This window comes from Henckelia pumila, chromosome 2 (assembly GCF_033568475.1).
Source record: "Henckelia pumila isolate YLH828 chromosome 2, ASM3356847v2, whole genome shotgun sequence".
Taxonomy (NCBI): Eukaryota; Viridiplantae; Streptophyta; class Magnoliopsida; order Lamiales; family Gesneriaceae; genus Henckelia; species Henckelia pumila.
Window position 1 is genome coordinate 13,138,715 of NC_133121.1, and position 15,825 is coordinate 13,154,539.

A 15,825-nucleotide genomic window follows, 5' to 3' on the forward strand; every position below is an offset into this window, starting at 1 on the left:
AGAATATGATTCCCAGTTCCTTCTCATTTCTCGCATAACTTGATTATTCGACCAAGGAGATTATAACTAACAGCCGATTTGCGAATTCGACTCGACTCGTTCGGTTTTCAGAAGTTAGATTTTTATTATTTTTTTCATCTATCACACATTGAATTGGTATTTTCATATCTATCACATGGGCAAATACGACCACCAAATACGAAAAGTGAGCTCATAATAAATGCCTAATCGATTTTTTATTTTTATTTTATAAATGAAATCAACCTAATCGAGTATTTTTATATCCAAGCAAAATATCATAAATAGAATCTCGTGCATAAAAAAAAAAAAAAAAGGAAAATTTGAACATTATCAGTTCAAAATCCTAAAATTTAATGAATTTAAAACATAGTAAACATATACAAATAATTCTTCGGAATTTCAAACTACAATCCATTCCTTGCAAAATCATTCCTCTTTTTTTTTTGCATATTTTTTTAAGTTGGGAAAGATCTAACGGTGTGCATTTACCAATAAATTTGGGGTTAATTATTTTTTAGTGGACCCCGCATATATTGATAAATGAGGACTCTTAAATCTATCATGGGGGTAATGTCTGTAAAAGTAGGTTGAAATAAACCGGAAAAGGGTTTGTTGCAATTAAATTTCAAATACGATATCTCGTTCCAAACTTAAACATCCTTATCGATATATATGTGCATTATCAATATAAAAAAATTTCACCCCCAACTGATCACGTTCTTGCAGAATCAAGGAAAAGAACAAAAAACATTACTTCTGACAATACTTCTTTTCTCTTCTTTTTCTTTCCCTCGTAGCTAATCCCAAAAGTTCATAGGTATATATTATTGGATTCACAATATTATGAGCATGCTTCGTTGAGGCCTAAATAATATCTAACTTTCAATAAGAATTTAATTATATTGGGGAAAAATGAAAGCGGCCATTATATGCATATACATTACATTGGAGAAAATGAATGAGTCCAAAGTTTTTCCAAGTGAAAGAATCATAGATTGTTAAAATAAATTATATAAAATTTTGATATTTTATATTTTATTTAAAATATCCAATTCTCGTAATATTGATATCGAAACTACAAAAAAAATAAGTTTTTTTCCCCATATCAATTGCACTTAATAAGGTCATCATTGACTTTGACCACTTTCTAGCTGATTTTATTTTTTTAAAAATAAATAAATCAAGATGTTACACTTACGTTTACATTTTACGTGATAAATTACAAATGTCATTGAATCCAGTTATTATTATTATTATTATTATTATTATTATTATTATTACCATTGAAAATGAAAAAAATGTAGTATACATCTACCAGGACTCTTTGTTTAATGGTTTTAAAACTTATAACTTCAAATATATAAACAAAATAAAATCAAATGTCACATAATTTTAGATCCACGAAAGTACATAGAATGACTTCGGTACCTAAACTAGGATATATATGTTACGTGCCATCATCATCGACTGGCGCAGGGAGATTAAGATCAATGCTCAAAATTCCACCAATATTTCTTGAAACACTAGCACCCACAAAATGTGACCTTTTGTGCCCTCCAAGTGCCTGACCTGAAGCGAACACCCTATCACAGAAAGGGCACTCATGTACCCTCTCCACCGCAGCAGCCGCCACCGGACCGCCACCACGGCGAGCCATCTCGGAAGTCGACGCCGGCGGGTTGACCTTAATTTTCTTGTGGCTGGCCCTGTGCCCACCAAGTGCCTGATAAGACCTAAACAACTCGTTACATGTCTTGCACCTATACTTGCCTCTAACTACTTTACTACTACTACTACTACCACCTTTATTCACTTTCAAAACATCAGAATATTCTTGGTGATAATCATCTCCCATTAACCCCTTTTCTTTTTCCTCCCTTTTCCACTTGTCTCTGGACAGCATCATCAAGCAATAAGCGACGTCTTCGTCCTCCGTCGTCGTGTCCGAAATCGAGCTCAAGGCCGCCTCCGTCGTCTCCGATGAGTTCTTGATTTGTAACAAATTTCTAGACGACCTTTTGATCAGCCTTCTTCCGACCAAATTATATTCTTTCCTCGACGAATCGGTTTCGCTCTCCCAATCTTGAACTTCAACAGAACAGAACTCTGAAACCGATCCCTTTTCGAAATTAATCTCCCACTTCTCCTCTTCGGACGATGATCGAGATGAAATGGACAAACACGATCGAGAATCTTCTAGATTAATCTCGAAAGGGTCATCGACCTTCTCACGCTTTAATCCCTTTCTTGGATTCATGACATGAGATCTCATGTGCCCTCCAAGAGCTTTCCCATTAGCGAAATTCTTGAAACAAAGCTTGCATCTGTGTGCACTCTCCATCGTAGACAAAATATATGAACAAAAAAGATGCCTTTTTTTCACACACTGAGTGTGTTTTTTGGTTCTTGAAAATATTGTTGGAGTGTCTCTGCAGATGCTCTGTTTGTTTGAACGTTTAAGGAGTAGGTAACAAGCATTCTTTCACCCTAGCAATGAAATATATATATATATATATATATATATATATGATATTAATTATGTGACAAGATTTGGGATTTAATTTGAGTTTATATATTTTCTTTGAAACGGCAAAAAAACGCAATTAATAAGGAAAACTTCATTAAAGTTGCATTTTCTTTAAGGCAAAGATGGACGTGTAACATGCGGACTAGTATTTAATATAATGTAACTGTTATAGCCTTACAATTCAACAAGATCCTTGAAGTAAAGAGTTGACCCAAAAAATTTATAAGTGATTTAAAAATTGGATATCAAATAATTTATATGGGTTTTGGATTTTAACAATATTCTCTAAAAACCCATTGACTTTCACATAATTCTACAATTTCTGTTAGCATTGAAGTTTTTCCTACGAAATCTTCCATTGACTATACTTTCTAGTGTCCACAATTTTTTTTTTTAGATTGCCTATAAAGTGTGTGCAACAATAATATAGTAGAAGAAGGTCAAATTGCATTACCTATTAATTACATTAATAAGTATCGATCGTGATAATATTTGCGAAAATATTATAAAATACAATAAATTCGAAACCGGATTTTATTTTTTTTTAATTCAGAAAAACTGATGGGATTGTTGTAACCACAAAAGTCCAACATTGAGCTATTTTTTATTTTTTACTTTTCAAAAAAAAAAAAAGAAAAGAAGTGTGACACATGCGTGATCACTAATCTTAAAGATTAGATGGTTCAAATTAATCTAGATTATGTTTCTTGGAAAACGATCTCATGACAAGTAATTCTAATCATATTTATAATAAAAAATATATATATTTTTGGCATAAAAATAGTATTATTTTTTCATGAGTGATCTAAAAAAGATATTCGTTTCACAAAATTAATCCTTTAGACTGTCAAAAGCTTTCGTGAATTTTAAATTTTAAAATACCAAAAAAAATTGTTTACTTTTGGTGTTGTTGCTAATGTGTGTACCTTGGCCCCCGTTCAGAACTGAATATGTAATATTTTGTTATATTTTATACTACATTTCTTGTTATACAAATATATATTCTTAATCACCATCGAATGACATGAGATATGCAAGGATATCCTAGAATCATTATAGATTCTGGATAGGATCTTAACAAATTATATAAGTTGATATATATGAGCAATTTGTTAGATGTGTATAACTAATTGAAATTCTATCCGAGTATAACTGAGTGTAATTGTAAATGACTTAGATAAATTTAAATTTGACAAAAAGTTTGAATTTAATTTCAAGGTTCCATAAGAAGACAATATGAAAAGATCAAGTCTATTAAGAAGGGGAACAATCAATTTATAAGTCCCATAAGTTGTTATGTTTTATATTTTAGCCATTTAACTTGTTGAAGTTGAATTTCAGTCATATTTTAGTCTTATTTTTTTTCCGAATGTTGATATGGTGTTGAATACGTTAACAATTTTTTTGATGTTATGAAAACATTTCCAGGCGATAAAAGACAAGAACTAACAAAAGACAAATTTACCAGATTAATATTTAATTTTGACAAATTAGAGGACAAAAATTGAAAACATGACAGCTTACGTGACCAATTTGACAATTTTCCCCGTCAAGAATTTCATCTTTGAAATCTTAGAATGTGAAGTTAGTGCTCACAATATTAAATCAAATGTTAATAACTTAACTTTCAGACTTTGCCATTATTTTCAGGTGGGGTGTAAAGGGTCCAAGAATTGGTGCAGGAAGTTCTTGACTTTGACCAAAATCACCCATTTACACTAGAATATTGTTTTAATGGAGGATAGATAACAAACGTGCAATCAATTATGGTTGATTTTCAGAATCCCTGCTTTACTTTTGTATCTTTGCTTGAATTTCTAATGCAAAAATAGTGCAGAAAAAGGACAAAAAATGGCCAAATTATATTATGGAAACGAATACACGCAGACACACGCACTTAATAAAGTACTAGCCCTAACATAACTAACTTTGTTGAATTCACACATTTCAGATTTAATACATATAGTTAGTTTTACATTAAAAAAAACAAATTCATGAGAAAGAATTTTAAGAACAAAACATACACAATACATAATATTCATATTATTATGTTACACACACAAAGTACGTATAGGATGGCTACCTAGTATATTACTAAGCACAAATCTTTTAAACTAACTTCGTTATTTTCGATTTTGGCACTTTGTTTATTTAATGTTAGATAACGAAAAAATTGTATGAGTATTATGGTAAATTCACTTACACGCAAAACTATCTCCATTTAATCCAAATCTTACGTCCAAAAATTTAATAATAATAATAATAATAATAATAATAATAATAATAATAATAATAATAATAATAATAATAATAGCTGCTAATAGTAAATTAGAAAAGTTCAAATTGCATAGGCAAGTGTTACTATTAAAATGGGGTCGAATCTTTTCCTCTAACCTCCTCCGTTGAGAATGGAGTATTGTGGGCAAGTAAATGCCGTTTCGTTGGGGCTAAAATTGATGGACCTCATTTAGTTGTTTAGCTTGCCTACTTTTAACTTTATTGTTTTGATTTTTATTTTCAATTATTTGAATATTTTATTCAACGTAAATATTGATTATAATCCTTTAATATTATAAATATAAAATAAAACCCTCTGAGTAAAAAAAAATTCAATAAAATACTGTGTAGATATTTAATTTAATGGGATTTTTTTGTAATAATTTCCTCATATTTAATTTGTGATACTAATGTCCCACGTGAGAAAAATAAGAGATTTAAAATGAGTTTATAATGGGAGACAATGTACTTCTATAACAATTTAGATGAATCTTTTTTGTAAAGCAATGACGAATACAAAATAATTGCGATAAGGGTCCATTCTGCAGTGACAGAATGATATCAAAAACGATTTGCGGGCTTGAACCCGGGACGTGACAAAATAATATTAGAGACGATCATAGTAACCCCAAGAAATGCTTTGCGTTCACCAAATATTTAATTAGTTGGCATCTCTATAGTCGAAGCCTTATCATAATAATAATATTTATCAAACAATATTATTAAATTAATACTTCATCCGTCTCAATTATATAGTTTTACTTGAGAAGACAAATTATGCACACACTTCCAATTTTATCCCTATTTGATGTATTCAAAATATGGTTGTACAAGATGTAATTAACATGAGTATATTAGTAAAAGAGTGTAAAAATTTATTATTAAATATGGTATATGTTTATAAATTTGGGATAAGTTAAAAAGAAAGCATGGTCTATACAATCGAAACGATGGAGTATATAATATTTGAAAATACTATATATTAATGGAGCATAGGTGATCGGTGCCACCGAGTGAGAAAAGGTGGGTAAAATTACTAAGTCAATGCACTTGTTTTTCAGTAGTGTTTCATTAATTCTATGAAGACATTTTAGCTCACAAAGAAGTCAAACTTTCTATGACGATTTTCTACACATTTATCGAGTCATGACTCACGACTAACCTTAGTTGACTAGGGTTTTCTCATGTTACAAATTTATTATTTCCTAGAAATTTTTAATCTGGTAAAAAAAATTTAATCCAATTTTTGTTTTGAAATTTATATCACCGATATATTGTGATATTTTGTACTTCCTCTCATTATAAATAAATTAAAAATTATTTTATTTAGTGTGTAATCGTGTGATATCGATGAAGGGCAATTTAACAGGATAAATTGTGATATTGGAAATATGAGACTTTTATGTATATTCCAAACGAGCCACACACCTCTAATGGTAAATATTATATAATTAAGAAGCATTTCTTCTGATATATTATGTACTAAACTGGATAAATATTAAATAGAAAGATACGTGAATTCTAGATTATATTATATATTTCAAATAAACCACATACATCTGATGATGATTCATAACAGAATGTCCCATTTGAATTAAAAGATTTGATAAAATATTTTAAGTTGGCCTGGATGTAAATATTTCAAATCCATAAAATTCAAATGTACTTTTGTTGTTCAGAAAAGAATGATCATAAACATCAAGGTAGTGTTTGGAAGTAGCTTTTAGAAAGCACTTCTCAGCTTTTCGTTAACAAAATTTTAAATTTTTGTTAACGAAAAAAACTGATAAATGTTTTCTAGAAACTCTCCCAAATACTACCCAAATCTACTTCTTTCATGTTTATATAATATCTCATGATAATCATGATGGATTTTAAGTTCATCCAATAAAGTGATCATTTGAAATCCATCTAACTAAATAATCAAATTATGAATTTAAGATTTCTCTATGTTTCATTGTTAACACTAAAATTGTAATAGAAATCCATAAATTTAAAATACTTTCATCCAAACGCAACCTTAAAGAATAATTTCGAATCGATTTGAAATCCACAATATCTATCTGAAAAAATAACCAGTAGAAGATAAATACATTATCAAATGGATGTATCAAAACAAATCAATAGATTTGTTATTACGGATTTGAAATCCTTCAACTTCAAGTCTATAAATCCAAATGCAACTGAACATAAATGTCTTCACGTTGCACTCATTCATGACTTCATGTCAGGAAAGGAAACTGAAGCATATGAATGCATACAAAAGAATATTAAAAAGTATACTTTAATAGAAATCAAGATGGCTCTCAGACTATGTATGAATATTTAATTGTTAATAACGTGAGCAAACACAATCAAAAAAGATGATGAAAAAGCATGGACAATAATGTCAAGGGAAGGGGCATGCCCAACATACGTAAGCCAAAGTGCTGCCTAAGATATTACAAGTGATGATGGTAGATATAGTGAAGGAACATCTATTTGTCAATGCCGACGCATATGATGTGGTCAAATCGTCCTAAAATGGGTTGAGTTCAACCTAACGTTGAGAGATTGTCCCAAGTGTATATTCAACTCATAGATGAGGTTTCGAGTGCTATTATTCAGGGTTTTAAACTGACATTTTATAGAAATCGATATCATATATGGCACGTAATTTGAAACAGAACACGATAAATATTTAGACACGTTCCAACACTCTTCAACAACGATTAACTGAGTGCGCGCCAAATTTAACACATTCTCATAGCCACAAGCAACCAAAGACAGTTTCATTGCACAAAGCACACAAATTCATTGCATGGAAAAGAATTCTTACATTTACAACAGAGAAAAACCAAACATAACGTGAAGCCTAAACAATGTAATAATAAATTTCATAAGGGTATTAAACATACTGCAAACCTGGGTTAGTAATCAAGGAGGTTCTGCAACCATCATGAACTACCATTCCTACATGGACACAGACAAATATTTTAAACATTCATCGGATCTCAACGAACCCATGATGCAGAATCAATCTCATCCCGTGCTTTCTTGTACAATTCAAGCCTTTTAGCACATTGCTGCCGCCTCTCCATCAGTGCGGGATCTTCGTCCAATAAATCTGAAAGTTGCTTACCCTGCAAAATCATCCAATAAGTCTGAGGAAAAGAACGAGTTGACAAATGAAACCCACGAAACCATTCTCATTGTCAGATAAACAATTCCAATGACTAACATATATAAAAGTTTAAAAAATTTGGGTCACAGCGGACAATAATCATTCTCATTTTTCAGTGGTAAAACAGCTGAAACATACCGTGTATTTAATGGTTTGAGTTTTACAATATTACCTCAGACATAGTTTATAGTACAGTGACAGATGCTTGATTTAAAGAAAAAAACACATACTACATCAAATTTAATTGGTTGGATTCCAAAGTATTTTGGTAGATCATAAGAATTGTATGGTTACATGTGAGCAACAATTATCCGGCTATCGTGTATATCAGCTAATGACAATGGTCAAAACATAAGTTTGGACAACATAGTGAAAATCCCATTTGTTATTTTGATTTTTTTTTTAATCTCTCATCCGTTATTTCTAAGTAAAAAGTCAATTTAAAATTTTGATTAAATCGTTGACATAATCAATTATTTTTGATATTATATTTTGCTTAGCCCAAAGAAAAGGAGAAAGAATTTGGTATAAACAAAGAAAGGATAACCAAACTAAATACCTCTTTCTTCCCAATTTGAGTGTAAAAGTAATGAAGTAAATTCTGCTTGGCCTCCTTAACTTGACAATAAACCACAGCCTTTGGAATTGAGTTCCTCAGAGTCTCAGATATCATATTTATGTAAGATGATACATTCGACCCTATCCTCCTGAAATGTCCATCTGCGTAACGATCAGAGGCTGGGGTGGCAGCTGAGTTTTCTCGTGTATTTTCACGTGGTTTTCCCCCTTGGTTTCCTACTTTCTCAATTTCCTGCGGAAGTCTTCGGAAGAAATCAACGGTGAGATATGAAGATTCCATGTCAACCAATCTGGTAACTGTTTTCTTGCCCTCCTCGCGAAATTTTTCCAAAGACTGATTTCCTGCTCCAGCTATTGCTGATTGCAGAGTTGGAAATCGTCTCAATTCCTATTTGGCACAAAATATTTAGAAATGAGTGATCTGCGTGTCAACTAAAACCAAATTATGGCAGGGCAATTGAGATTATAGAATGACCTGACACTCCCCAATTGACTTCCTCACTAGTTCCTTCAAGACAAAGTGAACCTGAACGAAAGTTTTGTAGGTCAGTCATGGAGGCAGCAAGAGAAAAACCGTAGCATGAGGAAAAGAAGGATCCGAGAGACTTACAGCATCTACAGAGGCTTCAGCAGGCCCCCTAAAATAATTTAATGAACCCTCAATGAGGCGTCGATAACCTTGCTCAGGTGCAATCAAGTGTGGTTGATAACCATCGGATTCTGAAACAATTTTTCTCACGTTCTGAATGGATAGATGACGATCAAATGGAAGTTTTCTCAAAGCAGCTGGAAGCTGATTGTCAAAAACTCCATAAATTCTATCACCTCCTGGTCGCCTGACATTAATAATACACGTTGCTGATTAGAGTAATTTGTCAGCAAAGATGATATAGTTTTGAAAGCAAGGGCAATCAAATAGGCCTTATCTAAGTATTATAATGTCTTGAAGGTCATGATAACCAAAAAAGATGGCGATTATAGAAAAGAGTTTTTGAAGAATAATTTGTCCACGTCTAAGTTAGATGTTACCATACATCCGATCTAACCAAACAGACGGGGGAGGAGGGGGGAGGGAGCACAAGGACAAGCATACCCTCCATCCAAATGTTCCTTGAATATCTTGTCAAAAGCACGGCAAAGTTCCAAGATGGTGTATAATTGAGCCTGAAACATACGTTCAGTTGCTGACATATTGATAATTCAAATTTGATAATCGCAACAAGGAAGGCAAGAAATTAACCCCGGCATCAACAGCAATTGGCCTTCCGAGGTGGTCCAGCTCAGATTCAAGTTCATCAATGCTTTTGTTTATCAAAGAAGTGATACTCGGTATTCTTGCCCGAATAACAGATTCCAAGTGCTGAAATCAAACCATTCAACAATATGAGCACTGAGCTCTAACATAAATTCAAGCATATGAACACCAGTCATCCAATGCAAACAGGATGCCAAATGAAAAGAGAAACAAAATATACTTTCGAGAGAAGCTTTGCCAGATATTCAGAGCCCATTTTACTTGACAGGTGTCCATAGTCAGCACTTGAAGCAAAATAATCGCGCTCCTTCCGCCTAGCAGCTAGCATATCAACATTTTTATTTATATCTGCCTGGGAGCGGTTCACAATACCCACCCAGGGATGTTGTAAACGATAAGATCTTCCTTCAAGAACCTAAGAAAATCATACAATCAGGGGAACTTTCTATCGTTAAATGAAATTAAAAAGAAGAGGTTTGGGAAGAAGAAACGAGGATGAGGAAAACCACTAGAAGACTATGGCTAGCTTTTTTGATATCGAAGAAATGATATCCATTCATAAATATTAGAATATAGAATTGAATAATAAGACATCTTCCAACCGATGTTTGGAACTAACTAATAGAAAGACAAGCAGAAAAGAAAACATTTTCATGTTAGAAAATAGTTTACAATCTTCCTTGCATTTAAAACCGAACTGATGATATTAAGTTTAAAACCAAACTAATGATTATTAAGTTTACAATCAGAGGCACCCAAAAGATTTACCTTCTCAAAGTTTTAATAAATTATATTCTCATGGAAGAAGGTAAACCTTTTGGGTGCCTCTGATTGTATACTTAATAATCATTAGTTTGGTTTTTACCTTCTCAAAGTTTTAATAAATTATATTCTCATGGAAGAGGTAATTCCTGTTTCTAGGTTCCTAAAAGGCAAAATGTTCCTCCAAGGGACAAACTGTGTTCCAGGCTTCCAGCTACTCTTTTAATTATTTATTTTCATTATTCCATAGTGAGTGGGCAAATGTTCACTGGTAGTGCCCTTGTGGAACTGTGAGAGCGGGGGTAGAGCTTTTACATCAAGTGCATGAGTTCCTTTGTCCATCAGATCTAGCTTTGTTAGCACTCCAAATGTGCGTTCACCTACCAATATTGCAAATTTCAAATTTCAAAACGGCAATATAAAGTAATATAACATAAATATATTAACATTCATAATATCAATTTATCAAATGATAAGTTAAAAATACCTGTTGCATCAACTTCCCTTGCCAACTTAATGGCATCTGAGGTTGCAATATCTTGGTTTGCCGGAGATATTGCCAATATGATGCAGTTTGGCTGCATGTGGTGCAGATAACAAATGTATTTTCTATCAGAACTGACACTTAAAATCATACTGAGAAAAAAAAAAAAATTAAAAACCCCACCAAAAAAAAGAGAAAAGCAATGTGTGGAGCAAAGTGTAGATAAATGGCAACTGTCCAAAGCACCTGAATTTGTCTACATTTCTTATAAATACTTAAATGTTCATCATATATACATATATATTTTTTCTTTTCTGAAATTAAAATGTTCATCATAATTTAACGGTTAATATTTTTCAGAAAGAAGCATGTTGATGCAAACAATAAATGTACTTGAAGAACAACAAAAAATTATTATCTTGCCTTCTCAACATAATTGCGAACCATATTTTCAATCTCTTGAACTATACTTTCTGGTTGCCCCTCTGAAGAGAATGCATGTCTATGTCAGATACAGTCCACATCAACATAAAAACTGTCTGAACAGAAACTTACCAACAGCAACTTTAGTTAAACCAGGCAGATCAATCAGTGTTAGGTTGACCACTGCAATTTATGACAAAGCAAAAACATCCGTAGCCGTAAACCTTAGGTAAATAAGTATATATTTAATTTAGAAACTTTGGATATGAAAACCAACATTCTGAGCAAAAGGAAAAAATAAAATAGCTCAACAAGAACAACATACCATTTGGGGAGTATATACTTAAGTGAATAGGAATTGGAGAAATCTGTTTTGTCTTCCCCGTCACTCTATCAGTTTCATCTTGAATTTCTTTACGAACCAGAGCTGTAAATGAAAATGAGAAGGCATAAACATTTTCCCAATCTACTCAACACCAGTTTTCAAAACCCAGAAAGCAAGCCATTTCCTGAAATAGGATAACAATTGTGCTCTACCTTATGCTATTTGCTCTTCAGAACACGAATCGGAACTAGGCACTGAGCCGTGACCTAACTACATCGCCCCCGGTTTCTTATTTCATTCCAAATTACACAAACTATAACAAAAACAACTATCGTAGTGTTTGATAGGGGTGTCTATTATTCTACTTAAAAACTTTACACTGAGTGTGGAGGGGAGGCTAAAACAAAGGCAACACAAAACACACCAATTATCAGAAACCCAAAGTTTCATGCAAAATTTCTACTAAAAACATGACAGATAACAGCAGAAATTGCACATACAGAAATCGGTGAATCGTCTCCGTGGTAAATGCCCGAACTCAGCATATTCCTCTTGCCCATCTTCTGTTTTCTGCAGCTGCAATACCAATGGCCTTCTCGTAACAATGCCTGAACTCAACAGTCAAATAACACAAAGAGATCAACAATTTCCAAAGATGTAAACTCAAATTTAACTCAGAAATTACTAAACAATAATTTTAAAAAAAACACAAACCAGAGCCTCGAGGCAGAAAATCTCGCCCCACTACGCTCTCCAAAACTGAGGACTTTCCCGAACTCTGTTTAGCACAAAACACACACCCAAAAAAATTACAAAAACCAAAACCAAAACCAAAACAAAAGAAAAGAAAAGCAAATATGAACCCCAAGAAAATAAACTTGAAAAAACTCCATCCAACTCTCATAAAATACGCAGCAATAATAGTTGAAACAGTTAGAACCACAAAGATGCTGATGACCTGACCACCGACAACGGCAACGGACGGCAAAGCGTCCCACAGAGAAGAAAAGGCTTGGTCTCCGCCGCCGTAGTCACCGAGGGCGGTGCAAGCCCTCTGAATTCGGTTCACCAGTCCAATTAAGCTCTCCATTGTCGCCATTCGTCCCAAGATTTCAGCTTGCTTATGTGCAATTACTCAGAAATTGGATCTGAATCAAAATTGAGATAACTACTGTGGAATTCAAAGTGCTCGATGTAAGAGTTAACTGTGACTGAGTGAGAGAGAGAGAGAGAGAGGATTGAGAGTTTGGAGGACCCAATTCAAACTGTTGTGGACTTTATTTATTTATTTATTATTTATTTATTTATTTATTTGGGTTTTCAGATAAAATTAATATTAATTCATCGGGAAATTGGGAATAAATCCCCACACCTACTTTTCAATTTGAGAACAGTCCCTGTGTCAGACTTCTACCGGAATCAGTCCCCAATAAATTTTAATTCTTTGTTTTAACTCCCTTTTGATGAGATAATACCGTATTGCCCTTGAGAATTATTTAAATCCACAAGAATACCGCAACATTTATTCCTCCCTTTTAAAGTTTCAGCGGCAACATCACTCAGTAGAATCATCTTTCTTAGCTCGATTTTTCTGAGCATCTTTTCAACGGAGAAGAAAAGAATTCAGGCCCTAGAAGTGTAGCATCATCGCTCTTGTAGCTAGCGCAACGAAGGTTAGTAAGATAATCATTATCCAATATTATCGAGATGTAACAAAACCTATTTTCTCTTCTTTTGGTGATTTGGATATTGAAATTCTCCAAGGCATCTGTTTTCGATAATTTTTGTGATACACTGTGTTTATTAGTGTATAGTGTTTCATTTTTGTTTAAGTTTTAGATGATTTAATTTTTTTCGATCAAATGCCCGAATTCTAGTGTATTGAAATTCCAAGGCATTGTGTAATTTTTGGTAATTTTGTGATACATTGTGTTTATTAGTGTGTAATGTTTCATTTTTTGGATGATATAATTTTTTTCGAACGAATGCCCAAATTCTAGGGTTTCGGAATATTGAAATTCCAAGGCATTGTGTAATTTCTGGTAATTTTTGTGATACATTGTGTTTATTAGTGTTATGTTTCATTTTTGTTTCATTTTTTGGATGATATAATTTTTTTCTCGAACGAATGCCCAAATTCTAGGGTTTCGGAATTGGAACCTAGCGAGCCCATAAACTATAGCTAGCTTTTTGTGAAGTTTTTTTTCTCTTCATGTTTCATGGTTAACAATGAAGCATTGACCATTTGGTGAATACTCAATTGTGTCAAGGTGGAGCTCAAATTTTGTGATATAGTGATTCAATCATAATTATTTTTTCTGATTGCTCACGTATCGTTGGATTATAAGAAAAGTTTCAGTTGGTTAGTATATTCGATTGAACATGATTTTGAGTATGAGTATAATATATTTAATTACATTTGTTCATGAGTGAGCATGAATTACAGTTATGACTTTAAAAAGTTAAAATGCTCCAGTTTCGTATTGTGATTCCTTTTTATTTATGTTATTTTGTAAATCATAGATTAATGTATGATATGTTACATTTACAATTCAGAAATGCCACGGAAAAAGGAAAAGATTGATGATGGAATTAAGGGACGTCGAAATAGTTGTAAAATATCATTTTCACGATGTTCTACAACTATTTTTAGAGATATGATGAAAATTCTGTTGCCTAAGTTAGGTAATAGACAGCGTCAAAGAATTTCAAAAACACCGCTTGTGGAATGGTTGGAGATGCCAAAGTTGGCAATATTCAGTACACGAGTTGATTACATCATACAAAGATTTGATGCAGAAAATGTGTCATTCTGTTTTGGACCCGATATGAATGTGCCCTTCACTGCTGCCGAGTTCTCAATTGTTTTAGGCTTGCCTCAAGTAGGGCAACCTGTGGACATGGATATGAATTTGGGATCAGATTTCTTGGATCGTTATTTCCAAGGAAAACGATCAATTGCCGACAGAGATGCTATATCCACAAAACTTATTGATTTAGCTGATAAGGAGTCTGATCAAGATGTAGATGACTTTGTCAGGTTTTTTATTTTGTTTGTGTTTAATTGTGTGGTGTTTCCAGTGAGTAACTTATGTACACCACAATATATTTGGTCTTATTTGGATGATCTGGATACATTTTTCGAATATTCTTGGGGTGATGCTGCATATAGATTCTTGTTGGATGATATTTTAGATCATTTGGATTTCTCGAAGAAGATGAATAAGGTCAACAAAAAATATGTCGATGGATGTCTTGTTGGTTTGATGGTAAGACATATTTAATTTTAACTAATGGTTATTTTTGTTAATATACAATAATGTTTTGAATTTTGTAGGCTTGGGCTTATGAACATGTGCCTATGCTTGGCAAAGCCCGTTGCATACGTTGTTTTCCAAGGATGTTCAAATGGGAAGATAGCAAGATCCCTTTGCAATCGAAAGCAGCTGAATTGTTCCTGCAATCGATAACTTCTAGGAAGGTTCTTACTCGTTAAAATAAATTTTTTATTTTTATCTTATATATAATTTAAATTGAAACTGACAAAGATTCTATTTGTGATAAGATTGTGTGGATAAAACCATTTTCTCAGGAGAAGAAACTTGTTCTTGATACCATGGATTGTGTTGATCCGGTAATTAAAAAAATCTAATAAATATCTAAGTTATAAAATGTTGAGCAACCATAAATTTTATTAAATTGAAATATTTTTTGTCAGGTTAGAACGTGTAATAATGATGCTGAAGTGATGTTGCATATGAGAAGATTAGAGAATGAGTTGGAATGTTTGAAAAAGAAACTGGAAATAGCAGCAAGGTTGAAAAGGAGAATGTGGAAATTTATGAAAATGATGATAATAGAGGTGACAAGGTTGAATTGAATAAAAAATCTGACGATGGTGGTATGAATGTGTGTGAGGATAAAAATTTAAATATCGGAGATGAGAATGTGGATGTTAATGGAAAATTTGAGAAGGAAGATTACTTCGAGTACATAAATTTGCATGCTG

General features: G+C 32.7%; 2 protein-coding genes across 2 annotated transcripts; both read right to left on the bottom strand.

Annotated features, from left to right (window-relative positions):
- Positions 1-1,366: 1,366 nt before the first annotated feature.
- Positions 1,367-2,487, bottom strand: LOC140883569 (zinc finger protein ZAT9-like). Its single transcript, XM_073290093.1, has one exon. It carries the CDS (start codon positions 2,360-2,362, stop codon positions 1,469-1,471), a length of 894 nt encoding a protein of 297 aa, XP_073146194.1. The 5' UTR covers positions 2,363-2,487; the 3' UTR covers positions 1,367-1,468.
- Positions 2,488-7,573: 5,086 nt separating this feature from the next.
- On the bottom strand, positions 7,574-13,063 carry LOC140883568 (phragmoplastin DRP1E-like). Its single transcript, XM_073290092.1, has 15 exons — positions 12,775-13,063; positions 12,531-12,594; positions 12,317-12,424; positions 11,817-11,918; positions 11,624-11,674; positions 11,492-11,553; positions 11,072-11,162; positions 10,900-10,964; positions 10,043-10,237; positions 9,808-9,927; positions 9,661-9,731; positions 9,178-9,403; positions 9,043-9,093; positions 8,548-8,955; positions 7,574-7,947 (listed from the first exon to the last, which is right to left on the bottom strand). The coding sequence occupies exons 1-15, from the start codon at positions 12,913-12,915 to the stop codon at positions 7,819-7,821; spliced, it is 1,884 nt and encodes a 627-aa protein (XP_073146193.1). The 5' UTR covers positions 12,916-13,063; the 3' UTR covers positions 7,574-7,818.
- Between the last annotated feature and the right edge of the window lie 2,762 nt (positions 13,064-15,825).

Coding starts and splice junctions, on each gene's coding strand:
- LOC140883569 (XM_073290093.1), bottom strand. CDS start 2,362: ATGGAGAGTGCACACAGATGCAAGCTTTGTTTCAAGAATTTCGCTAAT.
- LOC140883568 (XM_073290092.1), bottom strand. CDS start 12,915: ATGGCGACAATGGAGAGCTTAATTGGACTGGTGAACCGAATTCAGAGG. Junction 12,425..12,530: donor TTTTCTGCCTCGAGGCTCTG/GTTTGTGTTTTT, acceptor TGTTGAGTTCAG/GCATTGTTACGAGAAGGCCA. Junction 9,928..10,042: donor TGGCAAAGCTTCTCTCGAAA/GTATATTTTGTT, acceptor GTTTGATTTCAG/CACTTGGAATCTGTTATTCG.